Source organism: Pseudophryne corroboree, chromosome 3, assembly GCF_028390025.1.
Source record: "Pseudophryne corroboree isolate aPseCor3 chromosome 3, aPseCor3.hap2, whole genome shotgun sequence".
NCBI lineage: Eukaryota > Metazoa > Chordata > Amphibia > Anura > Myobatrachidae > Pseudophryne > Pseudophryne corroboree.
In genome coordinates, this window is record NC_086446.1 from 500,010,523 (window position 1) to 500,037,356 (window position 26,834).

Here is a 26,834-nt window from a genome sequence, read left to right on the forward strand (position 1 = left end):
TACACGTATAATTGTCTAATTTTTTTTAATCTTTGTACTGTAAATACATCAATCATCCTATAAAGATTTGGAACGTCAGAAACATGGACAATGTTGACATTTAATGCATCCTGAGAGAAATGTGTGGATTACAGGGACATTTAAACCTTTTTGATGTAAAAAAATATATTATGAAAATGACTATGCTACTTTTATTAAGAAAACACATAATTGGGATTATGTGTAAAATATGACTTCCATGCATCTTTTGTCTTGTAAGCAAACACAAACAGTAATTGGGGTTATGTGTAAAATATGACTCCTGCTAAATCTGTGGAAAAATAAAGTGAAAATGATCCTTTTTTTTGTAGACATAACGGGATATGCTTCCTCTTTTATCAAGGACCTTTCCTTACTAATTTTATAGCTCCTGGCTAATGTCAGCATTACAGAAATTGTGACGTTTTAATATTCTATACATTTTTATATATGTGTAGCACTGCTTATGGAGGCTGGGCATAGATATTTTCTTTAACGTCCTAGTGGATGCTGGGGACTCCGTAAGGACCATGGGGAATAGACGGGCTCCGCAGGAGACATGGGCACTTTAAGAAAGAATTTAGATTCTGGTGTGCTCTGGCTCCTCCCTCTATGTCCCTCCTCCAGACCTCAGTTTGAATCTGTGCCCGGACGAGCTGGGTGCTGTTCAGTGAGCTCTCCTGAGCTTGCTGTAAGAAAGTATTTTGTTAGGTTTTTTTATTTTCAGGGAGCTCTGCTGGCAACAGACTCCCTGCATCGTGGGACTGAGGGGAGAGAAGCAGCCCTACTCTCTGCAGATAGGTCCTGCTTCTTAGGCTACTGGACACCATTAGCTCCAGAGGGATCGTACACAGGATCTCACCCTAGTCGTCCGATCCTGGAGCCGCGCCGCCGTCCCCCTCGCAGAGCCGGAAGACAGAAGCCGGGTGAAAGAAGCAAGAAGACTTTGAAATCGGCCGCAGAAGACTCCAGTCTTCACTGAGGTAGCGCACAGCACTGCAGCTGTGCGCCATTGCTCCCACACTACACCCACATACTCCGGTCACTGTAAGGGTGCAGGGTGCAGGGGGGCGGGCGGGCACCCTGGGCAGCAATTAGAGACCTCTTTGGCAAAAGTTTGCATATATACAGTTGGGCACTGTATATATGTATGAGCCCCCGCCAAAAATTGTACATTAAAGCGGGACAGAAGCCCGTCGCTGAGGGGGCGGGGCTTCTTCCTCAGCACTCACCAGCGCCATTTTTTCTCCACAGCTCTGCTGAGATGAAGCTACCCAGGCTCTCCCCTGCAGATACACGGTAGAAGAGGGTAAAAAGAGAGGGGGGGCACATAATTAGGCGCAAAAATCAATATAACAGCGGCTACTGGGTTAACATTAAGTTACTGTGTTATTCCTGGGTTATATAGCGCTGGGGTGTGTGCTGGCATACTCTCTCTCTGTCTCTCCAAAGGGCCTTGTGGGGGAACTGTCTTCTAAAAGAGCATTCCCTGTGTGTGTGGTGTGTCGGTACGCTTGTGTCGACATGTTTGACGAGGAAGGCTATGTGGAAACAGAGCGGGAGCAAATGAATGTGGTGTCTCCGCCGACGGTGCCGACACCTGATTGGATGGATATGTGGAAGGTTTTAAATGATAATGTTAATTCCGTGCATAAAAGGTTGGATTAAACTGAAGCCTTAGGACAGTCGGGGTCTCAGCCCGTGCCTGATCCTATGTCGCAGAGGCCGTCAGGGTCTCAGAAGCGTCCACTATCCCAAATTGTTGACACAGATACCGACATGGATTCTGACTCCAGTGTCGATTACGATGATGCAAAATTACAGCCTAAATTGGCTAAATCCATCCGTTATATGGTTATAGCAATTAAGGATGTGTTGCACATCACAGAGGAAACCCCAGTCCCTGACAAGAGGGTTCATATGTATGGGGAAAAAAGGCAGATGGTGACCTTCCCCCCTTCACACGAGCTAAATGAGTTATGTGAAAAGGCTTGGGAATCTCCAGATAAAAAACTGCAGATTTCCAAACGGATGCTTATGGCGTATCCTTTCCCGCCAACGGACAGGTTACGCTGGGAATCCTCCCCTAGGGTGGACAAAGCTTTAACATGCTTATCCAAGAGGGTAGCCCTGCCGTCACAGGATACGGCCACCCTAAAAGATGCTGCGGATAGAAAGCAAGAGGGTACCCTGAAGTCCATTTCTACGCATTCAGGTACCTTACTAAGACCGGCAATTGCGTCGGCCTGGGTGTGTAGTGCTGTAGCAGCATGGACGGATACCTTATCTGAGGAACTGGATACCTTAGACAAGGATACTATATTAATGACCCTGGGGCATATAAAAGACGCTGTCCTATATATGAGAGATGCTCAAAGAGACATTAGCCTACTGGGCTCTAGAATAAATGCTATGTCGATTTCTGCCAGAAGGGTCCTGTGGACTCGGCAATGGACAGGTGATGCCGACTCAAAAAGGCACATGGAGGTTTTACCTTACAAGGGTGAGGAATTGTTTGGGGAGGGTCTCTCGGACCTTGTCTCTACAGCTACTGCTGGAAAGTCAAATTTTTTGCCATATGTTTCCTCACAACCTAAGAAAGCACCGTATTACCAAATGCAGTCCTTTCGATCACAAAAAGGCAAAGTCCGAGGTGCGTCCTTTCTTGCCAGAGGCAGGGGCAGAGGAAGGAAGCTGCACAAAGCAGCTAGTTCCCAGGAACAGAAGTCCTCCCCGGCTTCCACTAAATCAACCGCATGACGCTGGGGCTCCACAGGCGGAGCTAGGCCCGGTAGGGGCGCGTCTCCGAAATTTCAGCCACAAGTGGGTTCACTCCCAGTTGGATCCCTGGGCAATAGAGATTGTGTCTCAGGGATACAAGCTGGAATTTGAAGAGATGCCCCCTCACCGATACCTCAAATCGGCCCTGCCAGCTTCCCCCTTAGAGAGGGAATTAGTGTTAACTGCAATTCACAAATTGTATCTTCAACAGGTGGTGGTCAAGGTTCCCCTCCTTCAACAAGGAAAGGGTTATTATTCGACCATGTTTGTGGTACCGAAACCGGACGGTTCGGTCAGACCCATATTGAATTTAAAATCCCTGAACATATACCTGAAAAGGTTCAAGTTCAAGATGGAATCGCTCAGAGCGGTCATCGCAAGCCTGGAAGGGGGGGATTTTATGGTGTCTCTGGACATAAAGGATGCATACCTTCATGTCCCCATTTATCCACCTCATCAGGCGTACCTCAGATTTGTGGTACAGGAGTGTCATTACCAATTTCAGACGTTGCCGTTTGGTCTCTCCACGGCACCGAGAATATTTACTAAGGTAATGGCGGAAATGATGGTACTCCTGCGGAAGCAAGGGGTCACAATTATCCCATACTTGGACGATCTCCTCATAAAAGCGAGGTCAAGAGAGCAGTTACTGATCAGCGTAGCACGCTCTCTGGAAGTGTTACGACAACACGGCTGGATTCTAAATATTCCAAAGTCACAGTTGATTCCTACGACTCGTCTGCCTTTCCTGGGGATGATTCTGGAAACAGACCAGAGGAGGGTTTATCTCCCGATGGAGAAGGCTCAGGAACTCATGACACTGGTCAGAAACCTATTAAAACCAAAACAGGTGTCGGTGCATCACTGCACGCGAGTCCTGGGAAAGATGGTGGCATCATACGAGGCCATTCCCTTCGGCAGGTTCCATGCGAGGACCTTTCAATGGGACTTACTGGACAAGTGGTCCGGATCACATCTTCAGATGCATCGGTTAATCACCCTATCCCCCAGGGCCAGGGTGTCTCTCCTGTGGTGGCTGCAGAGTGCTCACCTTCTCGAGGGCCGCAGATTCGGCATTCAGGACTGGGTCCTGGTGACCACGGATGCAAGCTTCCGAGGGTGGGGGGCAGTTACACAGGGAAGCAATTTCCAAGGTCTGTGGTCAAGTCAGGAGACTTGCCTTCACATCAACATCCTGGAACTAAGGGCCATATACAATGCCCTCCGCCAAGCGGAGTCCCTACTTCGCGACCAACCGGTTCTGATTCAGTCAGACAACATCACCGCAGTGGCTCATGTAAACCGCCAAGGCGGCACAAGGAGCAGGGTGGCGATGGTAGAAGCCACCAGAATTCTTCGCTAGGCGGAGAATCACGTAAGCGCACTGTCAGCAGTGTTCATTCCGGGAGTGGACAACTGGGAAGCAGACTTCCTCAGCAGGCACGACTTCCACCCGGGAGAGTGGGGACTTCATCAAGAAGTCTTCACGCAGCTTGCAAGTCGGTGGGAACTGCCACAGGTGGGCATGATGGCATCCCGCCTAAACAAAAAGTTACAGAGGTATTGCGCCAGGTCAAGAGACCCTCAGGCGATAGCTGTGGACGCACTGGTGACGCCGTGAGTGTTCCAGTCGGTCTATGTATTTCCTCCTCTTCCTCTCATACCCAAGGTGCTGAGAATCATAAGAAAAAGAGGAGTGAGAACAATACTCATTGTTCCGGATTGGCCAAGAAGGACTTGGTATCCAGATGTGCAAGAAATGCTCACAGAGGACCCATGGCCTCTGCCTCTAAGACAGGACTTGTTGCAACAGGGGCCCTGTCTGTTCCAAGACTTACCGCGGCTGCGTTTGACGGCATGGCGGTTGAACGCCGGATCCTAGCAGAAAAAGGCATTCCGGATGAGGTAATTCCTACGCTGATAAAGGCTAGGAAGGACGTGACGGCTCAACATTATCACCGTATATGGCGAAAATATGTTGCTTGGTGTGAGGCCAGGAATGCCCTTACGGAGGAATTCCAGCTGGGCCGTTTCCTTCACTTCCTACAGTCGGGAGTGACTTTGGGCCTAAAATTGGGTTCCATTAAGGTCCAGATTTCGGCCCTATCCATTTTCTTTCAAAAAGAACTGGCTTCTCTGCCTGAAGTTCAGACATTTGTAAAGGGAGTGCTGCACATTCAGCCCCCTTTTGTGCCTCCAGTGGCACCTTGGGATCTTAACGTGGTGTTGAGTTTCCTGAAATCTCACTGGTTTGAACCACTCAAGACGGTGGAATTGAAATATCTCACGTGGAAGGTGGTCATGCTACTAGCCTTGGCTTCGGCTAGGCGTGTGTCAGAATTGGCGGCTTTGTCACATAAAAGCCCTTATCTGGTTTTCCATGCGGATATAGCAGAATTGCGGACCCGCCCACAATTTCTGCTGAAAGTGGTTTCATCCTTTCATATAAACCAACCTATTGTGGTACCTGTGGCTACTACTGACTTGGAGGATTCCGAGTTTCTGGATGTGGTCAGGGCTTTGAAGGTTTATGTAGCCAGAACGGCTAGGGTCAGGAAAACAGAATCTTTGTTTATCCTGTATGCTTCCAACAAGCTTGGGGCGCCTGCTTCAAAGCAGACTATTGCTCGCTGGATCTGTAACACGATTCAGCAGGCTCATTCTGCGGCTGGATTGCCGCTGCCTAAATCAGTTAAGGCCCATTTCACAAGGAAGGTGGGCTCTTCTTGGGCGGCTGCCCGAGGGGTCTCGGCATTACAGCTTTGCCGAGCGGCTACTTGGTCAGGTTCAAACACCTTTGCAAAGTTCTACAAGTTTGATACCCTGGCTGAGGAGGACCTTGTGTTTGCTCAATCGGTGCTGCAGAGTCATCCGCACTCTCCCGCCCGTTTGGGAGCTTTGGTATAATCCCCATGGTCCTTACGGAGTCCCCAGCCTCCACTAGGACGTTAGAGAAAATAAGATTTTACTTACCGGTAAATCTATTTCTCGTAGTCCGTAGTGGATGCTGGGCGCCCGTCCCAAGTGCGGACTTCTTCTGCAATGCTTGTATATAGTTATTGCTTAAATAAGGGTTATGTTATAGTTGCATCAGGGTTGATCTGATGCTCTGTTGTTGTTCATACTTTTAACTGGGTAAGTTTATCACAAGTTATACGGTGTGATTGGTGTGGCTGGTATGAGTCTTGCCCTGGATTTCCAAAATCCTTTCCTTGTACTGTCAGCTCTTCCGGGCACAGTTTCTCTAACTGAGGTCTGGAGGAGGGACATAGAGGGAGGAGCCAGAGTACACCAGAATCTAAATTCTTTCTTAAAGTGCCCATGTCTCCTGCGGAGCCCGTCTATTCCCCATGGTCCTTACGGAGTCCCCAGCATCCACTTCGGACTACGAGAAATTGATTTACCGGTGAGTAAAATCTTATTTTAAACGCCCAGCAGATAAATTCCAGACAGGGAAATGTGACAATAAGTTGTTGAATGAGTGTAAATAGAACGACTCTGTGAAACCGGCCTGACAACTTAACACAAATACTGCTACAGGGTCCAGCAATACATTTACTGGCCTCTGGCAGCACAGAGTATAAATGAGAAGAAAATGATTTTCCCGCACAATATGTGTACAAGCCGCCCTCTACTAATACCTGTGCTTCTCGTCTCTGATAGAAAGGTTCCCGCACAGCCTACATTCTTCAGCCCTTTACAATGCAGAAATGATCAGCCACTGGCTATAGAATCGCTCTATTCCCCCTCAGATGGACCAGTCCCTTCTGTCCCTGATGGTGCTTGCCCTGGGGTCTTTTTTACTGATAGGCGTCTGATCTTTACTGGCACCTTTCAGCCTACACTACTATTGGGAAACCCCTTTGCTTTAACTGACCACCTGTTGAGATTTGGGTTTTTCTCTGAAAGTGCAGTTTAATAAAGGATTACTATCTATCATTCAAAAAGTATTTTCGGGCTTGGCAACCCCTGAATTTTTCTTTTTGATGTGCAGTGCAACTCACATAATGGAAATAGTCCCAAGAAAAATAAATGGAAAGTTGTTTTTTAGTTTTTTATTCGGAGTCTTATTTTTTATTTAATAAGATCTAGTATGAACTATTTCAGGACGGATGCTGTCTGCCAGTATAGCGACAGCTGCATCCCGTTTGCCGGAATCCTGGCAGAGAGTCCCCTAGCGGACTCGCTGCGCTTGCCACGCTTCGGGTTTAGTGGCATGCTTTGCTCGCCACAGGTTCTACAGTATCTCCACTTGGTTAGAGTGAGAATACAGAGCGTGTGTCGGGATTCCGGCCATTGGTACCATGCCGTCTATCGGGATTCTGTCCGTCGGTACCATGTCAGCGCCTGTATCTAGCATGCTGGGATCCCGACAGCCGGCATTTTAACTGCATCCCTTTTAATACTTTAGGCTGCATAGATGATTTAGTGGGTGCGTTTAAAGCAAAACCTAAGTGACTTCTTTTTGGATGCTCTCTTGAAAGCATCCATTAATTCACGTCAATAGCATAATGCCCTCTGTTACAACTTGGATAATCAGTATGTTTTTGTACTAATTAACCCTCTATTACTAAATATGTGGACACCGAATGTCTGGAGCAAGATTCCTGATCATTGCAGTCTGCATGTACTGTATATAGCATTTAAGTCCGCAAATAGAATTGATGATAATGAAGTTTTATTTTTACACCACAAATTCATTAAGCCATTAGGAAAATGGACACTTTCATGCTTTTTGCTGTTGCCTTGTATGCTTCCTTAACTTTTTTGTACATGAGTACAGACAGTATGTGTTTTCATTATCCGTGGTTAGTAACACATTATTCCTTGCACCCAAAAAGTTTTCATTGTGCTTAAAATAATGTTCTAGTTAAAGTTGTAGGGTTGTTGGAAGGGTTTGTGTACGCTGACCTTTGTGTTTTATCTCATGCCCGCTGTTGTCATGCAGGTATGAGCGTGGTTCTAGATGTTTGGCTGCAAACTTGCTCCAGTCTTCCTCTGACACCCAAACTCCAAATGTGACTGCCTCCGCAGATGGTGATGATGAGGAATACAATATATCTGAAGAGATTGAAAATGTAGTAGGTAAGTACAAATATAGAAACAGGAACCATATCTTCTTTGTACATTTATGCTTACCTGCGTCATGGGAACGGTCTTGTTTTTAATGTTCTGCATGTTGTGTTTGAACTAACACAGACTGAGTGGTCTAGCTACTAAGTGACTGCTTTAGAATACTTAAGATATATTCAGCAACTCTGAGTTTGGCCTAATTCAAGAAAGCTCAGAGCAAATCATTTATTTTACAGTAATGCCCTACATTTTGTAGCAGATCTTCATATATTGTTCCATCTTCTTGTTTTGTTACATTGAGAACAATACAGCTTGCTTGAGCATTTAATGATATGTATAGCTCTTTATAATTCATGGGAAGGGCAAGTTTTACTGAATTCAGTGTTTGGGGGTTTTATTTATTTTATTCAAGGAATTTTTCTCTTTTTTTTTTTGTCTTTTAAGCAGACTTGAAATCTTTTATGATCTGTAATCTTATTTTTTTTAAATCGATAATAAAGTTACCTATGTTTTTTCCCTCTTAATTACACCAAAGTTGCCTAGAAAGGAAGTATATTATTGTGATAAATTATAGTGACTACATACATTAAGGGAAAAAAAGCATGATTATTAATCATGGGGAAAATGATTGCTCTTTCCATTTATGGCTTAATGTAACACAGACCAATAATGGTCCTTGTTCTCTATAGCTTGTAATCTGAAATTAATGTGGAATAGGTGAACAAAAGTGCAATTGGATAGGATGATAGACAGGCTAGAAAGTTTAAATGTTTAATTATCAAGACTACATTTGATCGTATGCAAAGGAATGAAAGTAAATGGCACTATAGTTTCCCATGGTAATAATTCTCTCTAAGAATGTATCCCAGCATGGGCATTTAACAGCAGTAGTCATTGGGCTTGACCATTGTTTTGCCATGCTTATACATGTAAAAGTTTGAATACTGAGAGAGTCATTTTTACAGTTACACTGCTGCCTACAGACAGTGGAGCAAGACCTAAATGGGTTAGTTCAATTTGCCGCGAGCGGGACAAGTTGCTGTTTTTAGTGGAAACGCTGCCAAGGCAAAGCAGCCCGCCCCCTCGCTGCCCAATCTCTCCCGTACTCGTGGAGTTACGTATGCAGCTCTGTGGGGATGCAGAGAGAAAACTGCGCTTCCGGAGGTACAGGAAGTGCGGCATATAGCTGAACTGACTTGCACCCAGACTGGTGGTTAATTGAATTAGCCCCTATATGGGCAGAACCAGTATTTATGGGATTACAACCTTTCATTTCATAGTGTTTATTGCACAAAGTTCATGTCTGGTTTGCATTGCTGCTTCACAGCACTGGGGTCTTTGATTTCAAACAGGGCCCTGTATAGGTGGAGTTTGTATGTTCTCTATGTTTTTGTGTGTGTTTTTGCATATGTTCTCTGTACAGAGTTCTGTCATATTATTGGTGCTCTACAAATAACAATGATTTGATATACAATTACTGTTTCCGTGCATAAAATGGCAACCATGACCATGTTGACCATGTTGAGATTACACATGCCTGTACTCTTTAGATCGTGGAATTGCCCTCATGCCTTTACAAAGTTTTCATGCAGATTAATTTTGGCTTCCTGTAAACAGATTTTCTCTTTTGCCATAGAAGATATTTATATTTGAATATATTTTGCCTCAGAAAACGGTTAATGGGGAGTGCAGGAATTCTGCTTTCTAGATGTATTGTAGGGGTAAATGGACAATGGTATTTTTTTTTTTCTCTTTTATTTTATTTTATTTGTTTACACTCTTTGCAACCAGAAAGCACAATGTTGGCATGCCCTGAGTTCACCTCTCTGCTGCATGTGTCTCAAAATGTCTGCAAGTAGGTATTCTCCCAGAATCCTAAATTATAAATATCTTGCTTCAGGCACATTTAAGAAGAGCTACTTTTATCTTCACAGTACAAATTGTTCCACATTACTGTGAGAATAGGCTTGTTACACCTACCTGACAGAAATTCTTGTCACACTGGAACAGCAGTTGTCACATGCAAGTCTGCGGGATTGCATTATTTGTGCTCTCAATCCCTGTTTGAATAGAAAGGGCCGTGGAAATGAAGAGGGGTTGAACATGTTGAATAGGTATTGTGTGCTTGCTGACTGACACACGGTCCTGGAACATTGATATTTATATAAACAAATCAAAGCTGCTTGCTCTCCTGCCTTAAAGAGACACTAACACTTAGACCATTAAATAGGTTATAATCATTACTAAGTTAGTTAGCCTCATAGGAGGACGGAAATGGACTTTGAAGTGACTGTTTAAAAAAGAGCTTGACGCTGCAATGTAGCACTTCAGGCCAGTAACACAGACCGCTCAGCACACATCTCTCCCCCACTCAGCACACAGCGCAATATGTGCTCAGCGAGGGGGACAGACGGGGGGGGGGGGGGAATGGATTAATGCATGTTAATACAAGAATTTTGTATTGCTGACATTTATAGTGTACATTGTGTAAACTAACCTGGGTTCTGACGCTTATCTCTTACCATCTCCCATTTTGTCTCAACAGAACAGTTGCTGGTGGGGCTGAAGGACAAAGATACCATTGTCCGATGGTCTGCAGCAAAAGGGTAGGCCAACCTGCTTAATGCTGTATATTAAATAGTGGTTAAAAGATTTTTATTTTTATTTTTGGCCTAACCGTTAAAGGTCTCTCACAGTTGGCAAAGTAAACATTATTGTAGTAAAATTTGCTGAGCCCTAAGGGCATTAGCTAGAGCTGTTTGCTCTCCATTTCCTTATAGCTTTCTGTTACTAAATCTCGTCTAGTGTTTATAAGACTCCTTTTCGAGCCTTACAATACAGGTTTGAGTATCCCTTATCCAAAATGCTTGGGACCAGAGGTATTTTGGATATCGGATTTTTCCGTATTTTGGAATAATTGCATACCATAATGAGATATCATGGTGATGGGACCTAAATCTAAGCACAGAATGCATTTTTGTTACATATACACCTTATACACATAGCCAGAAGGTAATTTTAGCCAATATTTTTTGTAACTTTGTGCATTGAACAAAGGCCCTCATTCCGAGTTGTTCGCTCGCAAGCTGCTTTTAGCAGCTTTGCACACGCTAAGCCTCCGCCTACTGGGAGTGAATCTTAGCTTATCAAAATTGCGAAAGAAAGTTTAGCAAAATTGCGAATAGACACTTCTTAGCAGTTTCTGAGTAGCTCCACACTTACTCGGCATCTGCGATCAGTTCAGTCAGTTTCGTTCCTGGTTTGACGTCACAAACACACCCAGCGTTCGGCCAGACACTCCTCCGTTTCTCCAGCCACTCCCGCGTTTTTCCCAGAAACGGTAGCGTTTTTTCGCACACACCCATAAAACGGCCTGTTTCCGCCCAGAAACACCCACTTCCTATCAATCACATTACGATCACCAGAACGAAGAAAAAAACCTCGTAATGCCGTGAGTAAAATACCTAACTGCATAGCAAATTTACTTGGCGCAGTCGCACTGCGGACATTGCGCATGCGCATTAGCGACTAATCGCTCCGTTGCGACAAAAAAATAACGAGCGAACAACTCGGAATGACCCCCAAAGTGTGTGTACATTCACACAATTAATTTATGTTTCATATACACCTTATACACACAGCCTGAAGGTCATTTAATACAATAGTTTTAATAACTTTGTGTATTAAACAAAGTTTGTGTACATTGAGCCATCAGAAAACAAAGGTTTCACTATCTCACTCTCACTCAAAAAAGTCCGTATTTCGGAATATTCCGTATTTCGGAATATTTGGATATGGGATACTCAACCTGTATAGGTTTCTTTGCCTTGGAAGGGCACAATAGTAAAAAAAAAAAAAGGGGCCGACTAGATGGGCCAAGTGGTTCTTATCTGCCGTCAAATTCTATGTTTCTATGTTGTTACATGAAAGCACCATGTTAATGACACCTCATGAACTGGCACACTAGCTGTGTTTCTAAGATAGTTTCTCTTTATTTTGGATGTAATTTTTTTTTTTTTTTGCGATTTGCTTGAAAATGTCAGTCTATTAAATTCCTTTTCTAGGATTGGACGATTAACAGGGCGGCTCCCAAGAGAGTTGGCAGATGACGTGGTGGGATCTGTGCTCGATTGCTTTAGGTAAATTCACATAAAATATTGTGCTCAGCTTACACAGGTATTTGTATGTGCAATGTGAAAATTATATAGTACTACTACTAAACGGGATTGGTATGAGATACCGGAGGCCGGGATTCCGGCCGTCAGTATACCTACAGCGGGGTGCTGGCAGTGGGGAGATCGCTAGCAAGCTCCTTGTAGGCTCGCTGCGCTCACCACGTTGTGGGCACGGTGTCTCGCTGCCCTCGCCACAGGTTATAATTAGCTGTCTATGGGTGTCGTTGACTCCCATAGAGGGAGAAACGCCTGTGGTGTCAGGATTCCGGCGGCGGTATGTTAGCGCTAGTCGAGATTCCGTCCTCGGTATTGTGATGTTCGGGATCCCAACCAGCGGGTTTGTAACTGCTTCCCTTTAGATGGAATGTGGCCAGGATCCCGGCAGATCCCGAAGGTAAATACCGGCCTTGAGGTTGGGGTCAGGTACTAGGGGGAGGGTTAGATTAAAACTCATGTGGTGGTGGTGGGGGTGGGGGGGGTTATTGGCAGGTTTAGGTTTTCTGGGGTGAGGGAGGGTTAGGGTTGGGCTGCAGGAGTGAACTGTTAGGGTTAGGCTGCAAGATGGGTGGGCGAGGGTTAGGATTAGGGATAGGGTAAAAATACTTACCGCAATACTTACAGTCGGGATCCCTCTGTCTGTGTTCAATATGTCGGGATCTCAACTGTATAACACACCAAAGTTTACCTTTTTGTGTAGGGCTTGTATGTTTCAAAAGGTTGCGGTATGAATGGTCGACAGTGTTAAAGTCAACCACTATTGGTCGACATTGACATGTCGACATGGACTAATGGTCAAAACATGAAAGGTCGACACATGGAAAGGCCGACATGAGTTTTTAAAAAAAACTTTTTTCGGTGTAGTTTTCTGCGTACAGTGACGGGGAACCCCAATTAGTGCACCGCGTCCCCTCGCATGGCTCGCTTTGGTTGCCATGCTTCGGGGGGTCTGGGACTCCAGGTCGACAACAAAAAGGTCGACACACCTTAGGTCGCCGCCAATTGGTCGACACACCTTAGGTCGACATGGACAAAAGGTCGACATGGACAAAAGGTCAACAGGAACAAGGTCGACATGGAAAAAGGTCGACATGAGTTTTTTATGTTTTTTCGGTGTCATTTTCTTCGTAGAGTGACCGGGAACCCCAATTAGTGCACCGCGTCTCCTCGCATGGCGAGCAAATTCGCTCGGCACAGATTACCGTTCCAATCGTAGTCCACATGGATCGTTAAGTATGAAAAAGTTCCAAAAAAGAAAAAAATTGTGAAAAACTCATGTCGGCCCTTTTCCATGTCGACCTTTTGTCCACGTCGACCTAAGGTGTGTCGACCAATTAGCGTCGACCTAAGGTGTGTCGACCTTTTTGTTGTCGACCTGGAGTCCGGATACCGCTTCGGGCAAGGTGCCTCGCTCCGCTGCCGGTGCGCTCGGCACAGGTTACCGTTCCCAATCGTAGTCCACATGGATCGTAAAGTATGAAAAAGTTCCAAAAAAGAAGAAAAATTAGAGAATCTTCTGTTCACCATTTTCATGTGTCGACCATTAGTCCATGTCGACCATGTCAATGTGGACCAATAGTGGTCGACCTTAACATTGTCGACCATCTGACTGGATACCGTTTCAAAACATTACTTTTATAATAAAGAAGTCTCTACCTAATTTGTAGGAATGTTTCACATAAAAGTCTGCTACATGGTTTAAGAAACTGTTACAATGATTTGCATAACAGTTGCAGGTGCAACATGTAAAACATGTGCTGGCTTGTGCTCTGCTTTTTAAATTGTTTATACAGTTTTGTTAAGATCTATCTGTTTATAATGGAAAACCACATACAGTATTTCATACTTGACATAGAAATGTTTAAGGCCATTCAGCAGTTCAGCACGTTTAAAGTAAAATTTTTCTGCTCTTGGTTTTTTTCTTAAGGAAAAGTTGACGTTTTAGTAATTCTTAACAAGTTGGATGTATCAACATTATGTTATATAGTGGTGTGTTTGACACAATAATAATCCTGAATCATTGTGACAGGAGCCTCATGCCATTACTTTATGGTTTGAGAGGGTATCCGGTCTCTAGGTCGACAGTAACTAGGTCGACCAGTATTGGTCGACAGGGTCTCTAGGTCGACATGTTCTAGGTCGACAGGTCAAAAGGTCGACATGAGTTTTTCACGATTTTTTTTTCTTTTTTTGAACCTTTTCATACTTAACGATCCACGTGGACTACGATTGGAACGGTAATCTGTGCAGAGCGAAGCGAGGCACCTTGCCCGTAGCATGGCGAGTGAAGCGAGCCATGCGAGGGGACACGGTGCACTAACTGGGGTTCCCGGTCACTCTACGAAGTAAAAGACACCAAAATAACATAAAAAACTCATGTCGACCTTTTGACCTGTTGACCTAGATCATGTCGACCTAAAGACCCTGTCGACTTAGTTACTGTCGACCAATAGTAGTCGACCTAGACAGTGTCGACCTAGTTACTATCTACCTTCCATACCACACCCGTCTGAGAGACTGTGCTCCTCCCACTATAAAACCCCTATACTATTATTATTATTATTATTATTATTAATATCCTTTATTTATATGGCGCCACAAGGGACCTGCAGCGCCCGTTACACAATACATAATCAAATGAGCAATTAAGAAAACAGTTCAAGACAATATAGGATAGGTATAGAAAACCCATGGTTAGGTGCCATCAAAGGGAGTATGGAGTATAAGATAGTGTAAGTAAGAAAAGGAAAGGCACATGAGGAAAGAAGTCCCTGCTCTTGCGAGCTTACAATCTAAAAGGTGAGGGGCTAACAGACCGGGGTGACACAGAAGGGGTAGACTATGGCTTCCTGCTCCCCTCTACTACCCTTCACTCGAAGGGCGGTGTCCACTTAGCCGTGGTAAAACATTGAGTGTGAAAAAACATCTCTTTTTTTTTTTGTCCACTTTTTTCCCCAGTGTTTTGCATATTTTTTTTTACAGGCTATCCAATTAGATCATCCGTAAAAAAAAAAAAATATCACGAAAACAGACAGGTTTAGTGAAACCTGTATGTTTTCGGAGGCCGCAGTGAAAACGAGGCTGCTTTCGGCAATTTTGTTTCGCCTGCCTAAGGCAGGTGAAATAAAATCCTTGGTAAGCCGCTTCTCGCACCGGCTTATCGGGGCTAAGTGTATAGCCCCCGGTGAGACAGTTAGCCGCAGTAATTTACCACAGCTAATTGGTTACCACCCTTAATGACCATGCCCCTGTTACATGCAGCTATGTTCTAACTTCTCTAAAATATTCTGCACTGCTTTAAATATTCCAGTTGGAATTCTCTGCACTACACAAGTGGCACACCGATGACGAGGAGAGAACTTTATTATGCACACACTTATTCAAAAATGTTGTGTTCTAGTAACTCCATTTAATTGCATCACAAATATAAACCTTTTCAATGTCTAATGGATGTATCATCTTAACATATGCCAGTTCCTTTGGTAAAGTAGTAAGAGCTGTTTCTTCTTCAGGGTCCATAGGGCTCCACAGGGGAGGCAATGGGGATATAGGTGGTGGATAGGACTGGGCACCAAACAGTTTAAGCTTTAACATAACCCAGGATGCTCCGGTCATTCCCCTGTATACCCTGCCCACAACCCATGCTACTCAGTTTTGTTTTGGTGCCGGCAGGAGCAGGTTCACCTTTAAACAGTGGGGCTGCTCCAAGCTTTAATTTCTCCTGCAGGGTCCACAGGATAAACATTGGGATATGAGGTAGCAACAGTGGATTGGCACCAACGATCAAAGCTTTTGGCCTCCCAGAATGCACCGGGCCCATCTCCTATATCCCCGCAAGCAAGCAATTCAATTTTTTGTTTGATGCGGCAGGAGCCGGACCATGGCCAGTGGGCTGCTGGTTTTTAGCAGCCATTAGCTTTTTATTATTTATTTTTTTTAGTCTTACTATTTTTTTTTGAGCAATCTTTCTAAAAAGCGTCTTATACGTACCTTAGAAAAAGTCGCTTCAACAACTCCCCGCCGAGTCGCGACAGCGCTTACTCACGTGTACAGTGTTGTTTCGGTGGTCATCTGTGTAGGATGTACTAGCAGACGTTACCAGGCTGTGGCCGGAGCATGGGGATAAGGTAAGGCATTGGTTCCGCTTAGTAGGGGAAACATGAGACACAGCCGCACTGTTTCGGAATGGAGACTATCAAACAGTCGCTGACGCGGCTGCCACCTCAGGTGCACCAGCTCTAGGCCTCAGCGATCATAGGCTCCAGGGGTAGTATGAGGTCGCGATCCCTGGGATTGATGTCAGCAGTATGGCGTAAGACGCTCCCTTGGTCGCCCCCCCCCCCAGTTCATGACCAGTTTCCTCCGAGTTCCCGCCATGAACTGAGTTCCCACTTCCGTCTGAGACGCTGTGTATCTAAAAGGATCCAGTCGCAGCATAGGCGGCTCTATGACTGGTGCATCGGTGTTCACTTGGGCATCTGTGTTCACTGGGCGGTTGTGTACACTAATAGCGTCTAGATTCACTCAGCGTTCACTAAAGTATTGATCGATCCTGGAAGTGGGGTGAAGTCTCCCTGTATCCCACTCTCCTGAGCAGGGTGATACAGCACTAAGTCTCTATCTACCTTTGAGTATGAATAGTTGGATAAGTGCCTGATGCATATGAGTCTGTAAACTATTGCTGCTGTTTCTTTCGCTGTGCAACTGAAAACGTTTAAGACCTATATAAGGTAATGCAGTAATATATTTCTCCTACGTACTTCAAATGTATCTGTAGGTGCTTATGTGCTCATATTGCTTATTATACTAATGTATAACCTGTGACTGATTGCTAGTGTGATTGCCGACTTTTCTATATACTGTCAGTTTCTGTGTATTTCAATCCTCAATGCTGGTGCAAAGCAGGAAGGGATCGGATTGTATGTCACTTTAACAAATTTTAAGGTGATTGCAGTCACAAATTGTGTAGTTAACACTGTACAGGTGTGCGATTTATTTATCATGTCTAATAGAGGCATGGGTGAGGAGGATACACTCTCCACAGCAGCACCAACACTCATTTCATGTTTGTCTTGCAAAGCTGGGTTAACCTCTCAGGATCTGGTTCAAAATGGATTATGTGCTTTCAATATAGAACGTTGGGTTGATGCTGCACCGCTAATTATAATTTTTGCTGATTACAATTACATGCCAACTAATATGTGTAATTAAAGGTAGATTCCACAAAAATGTATTTTGTGTTGGCGGTGCTCCCCTGAGGAAATTGATAGTTAAATCAAGGACAAGGGTTCTCCCATGGAGAGGCAGGGAAAGAGGCAGATTTACCTCTTTTGTGGGGGCACTCTTTTTTTATAATTAAAACTCAGCTTTAATTAAAGTATGTTTAAAAACAATATACAAGATTGGGTATAACTGTCCCTAAAACTCTACTTGCCCGTTAATTTAGGGAATACAGGTAAATATAATTTAGTTCTGGTAATCATTTGGGTGAAATATAAGATAATATAGAGGTGAGAATAAATATTGCTATACACCTCTATAGGGCTTATTTGGTTGTAGGAATTACTTGTGTTTCCTACAATTTTTCAATACATTTGCCAAATATAATGCCGAGAGAGATACATTGGGGCAAAAAAGTATTTGGACAGCCACCGATTGTGCAAGTTGCCCCACTTAAAAAGATGAGAGGTCTGTAATTTCCATCATAGGTACACTTCAACTGTGAGAGACAGAATCTGAAAAAAAAAACCCCAGGAAATCACATTGTATGATTTTTAAACAATTTACTTGTATATTCTTGCGGAAAATAAATATTTGGACACCTACCAAGCAGCAAGATTTCTGTCTCTCACAGGCCTGTTACTTCTTCTTTAAGAAGCTCTTCTATCCTCCACTGGTTACCTGTATTAATGGCACCTGTTTGAACTGGTTGTCTGTATAAAACACACCTGTCCACACCCTCAGTCAGACTGCTACCTCTCCACCATGGCCAAGAGAGCTGTCTAAGGACACCAGGGACAAAATTGTAGAACTGCACAAGGCTGGGATGAGCTACTCGACAAAAGGCAAGCAGCTTGGTGAGAAGAGATCAACCGCTGACGCAATTATTAAAAAATGGAAGAAATACAAGATCACTGACAATCTCCCTCGACCTGGGGCTCCATGCAAGATCTCACCTTGTGGGGTATCAATAATCTTGAGAACAGTGACCTCAAGAGAGCTGGGACCACAGTCACAATGGTTACCATTAGTAACACACTACGTCGTCATGGATTGAAATCCTGCAGCGCCCGAAAGGTCCTACTGCTTAAGCCAGCACATGTCCAGGCCCGTCTATAGTTTGCCATTGACCATCTGGATGATCCAGAGGAGGATTGGGAGAGTGTAATGTGGTCAGATGAGAGCAAAATCAAACTTTTTGGTATAAACTCCACTCGCCATGTTTGGAGGGAGAAGAATGATGAATGGCATCCCAAGAACGGGATCCGGTCTGAAGATCGACAGTGTCTAAGTCGACAATGTTTAGGTCGACCACTATAGGTCGACAGGGTCAGAAGGTCGACATGTTCTAGGTCGACACGTCAAAAGGTCGACATGAGTTTAAATTTTTTTTTACATTTTTAACTTTTTCATACTTAACGATCAACGTGGACTACGATTGGAACGATAATCTGTGCCGAGCGAAGCGAGGCACCTTGCCTTCGCTCGCCATGCGAGGGGACACGGTGCACTAATTGGGGTTCCCGGTCACTCTACGAAGAAAACGACACCAAAAAAACAAACTCATGTCAACCTTTCGACCTGTCGACCTAGAACATGTCGACCTTCTGACCCTGTCGACCTAGTGACTATCGACCTATAGTGGTCGACCTAAACATTGTCGACCTAGACACTGTCAATCTAATGATCCCCACCCCCCAAGAACACCATATCCACTGTGAAGCATGGGGGTGGAAACATCAAGCTTTGGGGCTGCTTTTCTGCAAAGGGGACAGAACGACTGATCCGTATTAAGGAGAGGATGGATGGGGCCATGTATCGTGAGCTTTTGGGCAAAAACCTCCTTCCCTCAGTAAGAGCATTGAAGATGGAACGTGGCTGGGTCTTTCAGCATGACAATGACCCCAAACACACTGCCTGGGCATCTAAGGAGTGGCTACGTAAGAAGCATTTAAAGGTCCTGGAGTGGCCTAGCCAGTCTCCAGACCTCAACCCAATAGAAAATCTGTGGAGGGAGTTGAAAGTCCGTGTTGCCCGGCAACATCCCCAAAACATGACAGATCTAGAGAAGATCTGCATGGAAGAGTGGGCCAAAATACTTGCTACAGTGTGTGCAAACCTGGTCAAGAACTACAGGAAAAGTTTGACCTCTGTAATTGCCAACCGAGGTTATATTACAACGTATTGAGTTAAGGTGCATACACACGGAGCGATATAACTGAGCGATTTTGACTATATAGTCAAAATCGCTCAGAAAGTTAGTGCAGATCGCTCCGTGTGTACACAGGCAGCGATAGCGATGCGCGTCCCCGCCAGGTCGCTATCGCTGGGAAAAATAGTCAGTGCAGGCAAGTCAATTTTGGCTATGTCGCTGGGAAAGTTAGTTAAAATCGCTAGAGGCCAGCGATTTTTCCCAGCGATAGCGATGTTGGCGGTGGTGCGGGCGGCGGCGGGTGGTGGCGGCGGTGCGGGCGGCGGCGGGTGGCAGTGTGGGCGCCGGCGGGTTGCGGTGGCGGTGTGGGCGGCGGCGGGTTGAGGCGGTGGTGCGGGCGGCGGCGATGCGGGCGGGGGAAATTTACCTTTATCTTGCAGAGTTTGGCAGCAGAGCGGTACCAGTTTCAAAAATGGCGCCTCAGCGTCATTTTTGAAATTCAAGATGGCCGCCGCGAGCCAATCACGGCTCGCCGCGTCATCGCCCCGCCCCCTCCCGCTGACTTATATAAGTCAGCGCGAGGCAGCGGCTTTCAGTCCGACGGCGGAGGAGGAGCGGAGAAGAGCTCCTGAAGACTGAAGACGCCGTGGAAGTCCTGGATGGGCGGCGGCTATGCAAAAGAGCTTAGCGGCCGCCGCCCACCAGGTGAAGATGCTGGAAGTCCTGGGAAGGCGGCGGCCATGCAAAGGAGCTTAAAGGCCGCCGCCTCCCAGGTGAAGACGTCGTGGAAGTCCTGGATGGGCGGCGGCTATGCAAAAGAGCTTAGCAGCTGCCGCCCACCAGGTGAAGACGCCGGAGCAAGACCCCAGAAGCCCTGGGGAGGTGGCGCCCCCCCAGGTGAAGACGCCGGAAGCCCTGGGAAGGCGGCGGCCATGCAAAAGAGCTTAAAGGCCGCCGCCTCCCAGGTGAAGACCCAGTTTAATAAAGGATTTTTTAAAGAACGTGTCGTGGTTTTTTTCCAATATTTTCTTTACAGGTGGAGTACAGGTGCCAGTGGGCCCTTTATGTCCGGGCATGCTGGAACTTGTGGTTCTCCAAGTGCCAGCATGCTGGGGCAGGCTTGCTGGGACCTGTAGGCCACCTGTAAAGAACAATATTACTATTGAAAGGCTATCAGCCTCCCATCCACCGCCCACGGATGGGGGGGACAGCCTCGGGCTTCACCCCTGGCCCTTGGGTGGCTGGAGGGGGGGACCCCTTGATTTAAGGGGTCCTCACTCCTCCAGTGTACCCCGGCCAGGGGTGACTAGTTGGGGGGGTAATGGCACGGCCGCAGGGACCAATATAAAAGTGTCCCCCGGCTGTGGCATTATCTCCCTGGCTAGTGGAGCCCGGTGCTGGTTTTAAAAATACGGGGGACCCCTATGTCTTTTGTCCCCCGTATTTTTTAAACCAGGACCGGACGCAGGGCCCGGTGCTGGTTGTCTAAATATGGGGGAACCCTACTCATTTTTTCCTCTGTATTTTAACAACCAGGACTGGCTCAAAGAGCCCGAGGCTGGTTTTACATAGGAGGGGGGACCCCACGCAAATTATTTTTTTAACTTTTAGCTATTTAAATACCAGCCACCCTGTAAAATCGTCCTATATATGACACTCATCCCCTTATTTAAATGAGATAGTCAAAATCTCCCATAGCCAAAATCTCCCATAGCCAAAATCTCTTGCATAGTTAGACAAAATCTCTGGTAAAGTTAGTCAAAATCTCCTACTGCCAGTTCAAGGGAAAAGTTAGTCAAAATCTCTCATAGTCAAAATCTCTCCGTGTGTATGCACCTTTAAACTTTTTGTTTGTCCAAATATTTATTTTCCACAAGAATATACAAATAAATTGTTTAAAAATCATACAATGTGATTTCCTAGGTTTTTTTTCACATTCTGTCTCTCACAGTTGAAGTGTACCTATGATGGAAATTACAGACCTCTCTCATCTTTTTAAGTGGGTCAGCTTGCACAATCGGTGGCTGTCCAAATACTTTTTTGCCCCACTGTATCTGTGACTTTTTTTTTTGTGTCTCTATCTGAGAGCCAGAATGACAACACAGAATTTTTTAGTATCCACTTTCAGAATATAGTGTGTCTGTGTATTGTTCAGGTACAGTAGAAGCAATTAATCACAGTAACTTGGTGTTGATCACCGTGTCTGAGCAGGCACACAATTGCTATATGTATCGGCATAAATCAGTTGAAACACTGTAATTGTAACCAATGTTTGCTGTGTTTTACCATTCGATGTATTAGATATTAATGCACACTTTGCTGGCAATGAGTAAAATTTCAGTAGCAAAAGCTAGAGCCATATATACAGTAACCTCTTTTGCCTTCCCATGTGTTTGCACAGTGAATGGGAGGTGAGAGGGTTAACTGGACGGCACTAGTTGAAATAGAGAAAAGTAGCGTTTCTGCTGTTGGAGCGCTGGCACTCTGAAAACCCGATGGTCATTGCAGAGTGCCCCCTGCTGCTGCTCACAATGAGAGAACTCCAGAATACTTCAGAGTATAGTGTGTGTGTGTCTCTGTCTCTCTCTCGCGTCTGGGCTGATTGTATGTCAGATGCCAGGAGCGGTCTCTCTGCGCTCTTCTCTGGGATCCATGTGCGCTGCATGGAATGACGGTTGTGATGTCTGAATGACGTCAGTGGAGCCGAACGTACGTTTCACCCGTGATAGGGCTTGATCACTTGATCAATCAACTCCCCGCCCAGTCGCGACAGCGCTTACCCACGTGTACAGTGCTGTTTCGGTGGGCATCTGTGTAGGATATAATAGCAAGTCCAGCTCACGTTACCAGACTGTGGCCTGAGCACGGGGAGAAGGTAAGGCGTCGGTTCCGCCTAGCGGGTAAGACGCGAGACACAGCCGCACTGTTTTCGGGCTGCCACCTCGGGTGCACCAGGGGTTAGCGTGAGGCCGCGATCCCTGGGCTTGATGTCAGCAGTGGGGAGAAAGACGCTCCCCTGGTCACCTCTCCCCCGATTCACGATCAGTTTCCTCTGAGTTTCCTGATATGAACTGATTTCCCGTTTCCGTCTGAGAAGCTAGATATCTAACTGACCCAGTCGCAGCATAGGCGGCTGTGTCACTAGTGCGTCTGTGTTCACTTGGGCGTATGTGTTCACTATTTTCGTCTGGATCCACTCAGCGTTTGATAGCGTATTGATTGATCCTGGAAGCGGGATTAGGTCTCCCTGTATCCCGCTCTCCTGAGTCAGGTGATACAGCACTAAGTTTCTACCTACTGTACCATTGGGGTACGAGTAGTTGGATAAGTGCCTGATACATATGAGTCTGATAAATTGTTACTGCTGTTTTTTTTGCTGTGCGACTGAATACGTTAAAAGTCCCAAATAAGGTAATGCAGGTATTTGTTTTTCCTACATACCTGAAATGTATCTGTAGTTGAATGTATGCTCATTGCTTATTATACTAATGTATAACTTGTGACTGATTGCTAGTGCAGGTGCTGACCTTTACTATACTATACTATACTATACTATACTATACTATGTTTTTGTCAGTTCTGCTGTCTTTGTATATACCGATCCTCAATGCTGGTACAAGGCAGGTAGGGATCGTATTGTATATCACTTTAGCAATCTTAAAGTGAGTACGGTCACAAATTGTGTAGTTATCACCATACAGGTGTGTGATTTGTTTACCATGTCTAAGAGAGGCAAGTGTGAGGAGGATACACTTTCCACAGCAGCACCGACATTGATATCATGTTTGTCATGCGAAGCAGGGATAGCCTCTCAAGATCTGGTACAAAATGGATTATGTGCAAACTGCCATAGGTTTCACCAAAGCCTCCATAATAATCCAAGGCAGGCACAGGTTCAATCAGAACCCCTATGGGCTTCATTTGCAAAAACATTATCCAGTATAGCGGGGCAGAAAATGGCAGCTCCCATACCAGGAATAGGTTACGTAGTTAACCGTTACATGCAACATTCCCCCTGGGTCTTATCACATTCAGTCCAGGAATCTGTAGCCTTTCAACAAAAATAGTCTGAAAAGCCTGTGGAAAGTAAATCTCTACAAACATGAAACAAGATCTTCACAGTCTACACGTGTTTCAGAAGAGGACACTTCGGAGGATGAGGATGGTTCCTTGCATTCTGGGTCTGCATACAAAGACGAGGATGAAGGTCCCAGCTCAGTAGATCTACCTGAGCTAATTAATGCTATGAAAGCCATTCTATCCTTACAGGAGGCAGCAGAGCATTTGTTAAAATCCAAGGCACCTGTGTTTAAACGTCCCAAAACTGTCAGAACTGAATTTAAATAGTCAGAACAGCTGACGGAAATCATCCCAGAGGCTTGCGTCACACCCAGTAAAAAGTTCAGAATTCTGAAAAAATTTAATTCTCATTATCTTCTTCCGGCTGGGGATTGTTTGAAAAGGGAGGTTGCTTCCAAAGTAGATAAGCATGTGATTCGGTAGGTGCGTAAATCTACATTACCTCTTCCTTCAACATCATTAAATGATGTAATGGATAGAAAGAGAGATGGTTTTCTAAAAACTGGTTTTTCCTTATCAGGAACTGTTGTTAGGCCGACAATGGCTTCAGCCTGGATTGCGAAAGCAGTGGCGGCCTGGGCTGATGCATTAGAAGACGATTTGTCATTGGCGTCTAGAGAACAAAAGTCTTATATTGCACATATTAAACAGGCAGCTATTTTTATGGAAGAAGCAGCCTTGGATATAGGTACTATAGATTCTCAAGCATCAGCCTCAGCAGTAGCAGCATGCAGAGCTTTCTGGCTACGTACATGGAAGGCTGACTCAGAGTCCAAAAAGGTGCTAGAGTCTTTGCCTTTTACTGGAGATATTCTTTTTGGTAAGGAATTAAAGAATATTCTGGAGTCAGAAGCAGACTCTCAGAAAGTGAAGTTCCCTTCTACCTACAAGTCTAAACCTAGGTTTCCAGCTTTTCGGTCTTTCGTACCCAAGGAAAAGCTGAAGGAAAGGGTTGCGGCAAACAGTCCCAATCAGATAAGTCTAGAAAGACTAAAAAGCATTGGGCTACCAGAGGGCCTGCTTCCAAACCAGAAGATAAGCCATCAGTGTGATGGCACAGACATGACAGCAGTCCACCAAATATGCCTGGGTGCGGTATCTCACTGTTATGCGTTTGCCTTCAAGAAACACCCCCTGCAAAGATTTTTTTTGTACAAGCCCGTCTTCTGTGGAAACGAAGGCCAGGGCTTTTACAGGAGGCAGTTCAGAAGTTGCTACAATCAGGGGTGATAGTACCAGTCCCTCCTGCACAGCAGGGACAAGGTTTCTATCCCAACCTGTTTCTAGTACGGAAACCGAATGGGTCTTACTGGCCCATTCTCAGTCTCAAGCTCTGAACAAATTTATTTGGGTGCCTCGTTTTCATATGTATACTTTGCGTTCCATTATCTTGGCCATGGAGCCGGGGGATTTTATGGTATCCCTAGATATTCAGGATGCTTACCTGCATGTACCTATAGCACTGTCCCATCAGTGCTATCTCAGGTTTGCTATCCTCCGTCAATATTTTCAGTTTCAGGCCCTACCATTTGGACTGGCTACAGCTCCAAGACAATTTACAAAAATGATGGTGGTTATGTCAGCTTTTTTCTGTCATGAGGGGATAAGAATTTTCCCATACCTGGACAACCTGTTAATCCTGGCTCAATCCTAGGATGCTCTCCAGAGCCATCTGCAACTGACGATAGCCTGTTTACAAAGCCACGGCTGGCTCATAAATTGTACGAAGTCATCCCTGGTTCCGTCACAACGCATGACGCACCTGGGGGCTCGATTGGATTCCAGACTTCAGGGAGTTTTTCTATGTCTGAACAAAATATCCACAATACAAACAAGGATTCAGGAGCTACTACACAGTCGCAGAGTATCTATTCGTGCAGCAATGTGAGTGATAGGTTCTATGGTGTCAACATTCGACATGGTGGAATATGCTCAATTCCACTCGAGGCCCCTTCAACGTCTGATTCTTTCCAGATGGAATGGACTGCATCAGATGATAAAATCTCAGACTATGGTCCTTCCTCAGGAAGTACGGTCGTTAGCCTGCAGACTGCAGATATCCCATCTGGACAAAGGGGGACCCTTTTGGATCTCTGAGTGGGAGGTTCTGACTACGGACGCCAGTCTTCAGGGCTGGGGAGCCGTGTCAGAAAAGTGCTGCTTCCAGGGGCAGTGGACCAAGGAAGAAAGTTGCCTGCCTATAAATCTAACAGAACTTCGGGCCATATATATGGCACTCACTCAGCCAAGGGACATACTTCAAGGAAACCTGGTCAGATTTGCTCAGAAATGTGACGGCAGTAGCGTACCTCAATCATCAGGGAGGAACTTACAGCCAAAAGGCAATGAAGGAGTTAAGCCGCACATTAAAGTGGGCAGAAGCGGATTTTCTCAGTTAACACGCCATTCATGAAAACTAATGGGCTTTGCAACCGGAGGTCTTCCAGATTCTGGTAAACAAGTGCAGAGAAAGACCTCATGGATTCTCATCCGAACAACAAAGTTCCTGCATACGGGTCAAGGACAAAGGATCCCAAAGCGATCTTCGTGGATGCTCTGTCAGTGAGATGGAACTTTCGCCTGGCATATATGTTTCCACCAATCGCCCTGTTGCTCAGGGTGATTCGAAAAGTCAAACAGGGAAAGGGCGCGGTGATACTAATAACTCCGGCTTGGTCCAGAAGACATTGGTACACAGATCTGCAGAGGCTGTCGGTGGATACTCCGTTTCTACTCCTTCAACCTCCAGATCTACTGTCTCAGGGTCCTTGTTATTACAAACACCTGGATCGGCTGTCTTTGACGGTGTGGCTCTTAAGACTTCCATCCTGAAAGCAAAAGGATTTTTACAACAAGTAATTCAAACAATGCTTAGAGCAAGGTAACCATCCTCCGCTCCCATTTATTACAGAATATGGCATGCTTATATTCAATGGTGCAGTGCCAGGAAGTGTGACCCTAGGTCTTTCAGAGTTTCCAGAGTTCTAGCATTCCTTCAGGCAGGAATGGACAAAGTTCTACGGATGGCTTCCTTGAGAGTTCAGATGTCAGCATTGACTGTATGGTTTCAAAAGAAAATTGCTAACCTACAGGATGTAAGCACTTTTTTCCAAGGAATGCTTCACATACAACCTACTTTTGTTCCTCCTACAGCTCCTTAGGATCTAAATGTAGTCCTAAAGGCCCTTCAAGTTGCTCCATTTGAACCACTGAAGCAAGTGGGTCTTAAATGGTTGACAGCTAAAGTTTTCTTTCTCCTGGCTATTGCTTCAGCTAGTAGAGTTCAGATTTGGGGGCATTATTATGTCGCCCTCCTTTTCTGATTTTTTTTTTTTATC

The 26,834-nt window shown here is 45.3% G+C and overlaps 1 protein-coding gene across 1 annotated transcript in view; it reads left to right on the forward strand.

Annotated features, from left to right (window-relative positions):
• TBCD (tubulin folding cofactor D) overlaps positions 1 to 26,834 on the forward strand; it is a 707,681-nt gene that overhangs the window by 160,811 nt on the left and 520,036 nt on the right. The window contains exons 11-13 of the mRNA XM_063961004.1: positions 7,748 to 7,884; positions 10,418 to 10,478; positions 11,937 to 12,011. Coding sequence (XP_063817074.1) covers positions 7,748 to 7,884; positions 10,418 to 10,478; positions 11,937 to 12,011 — 273 coding nt within the window. The remainder of the gene's footprint in view (positions 1 to 7,747; positions 7,885 to 10,417; positions 10,479 to 11,936; positions 12,012 to 26,834) is intronic.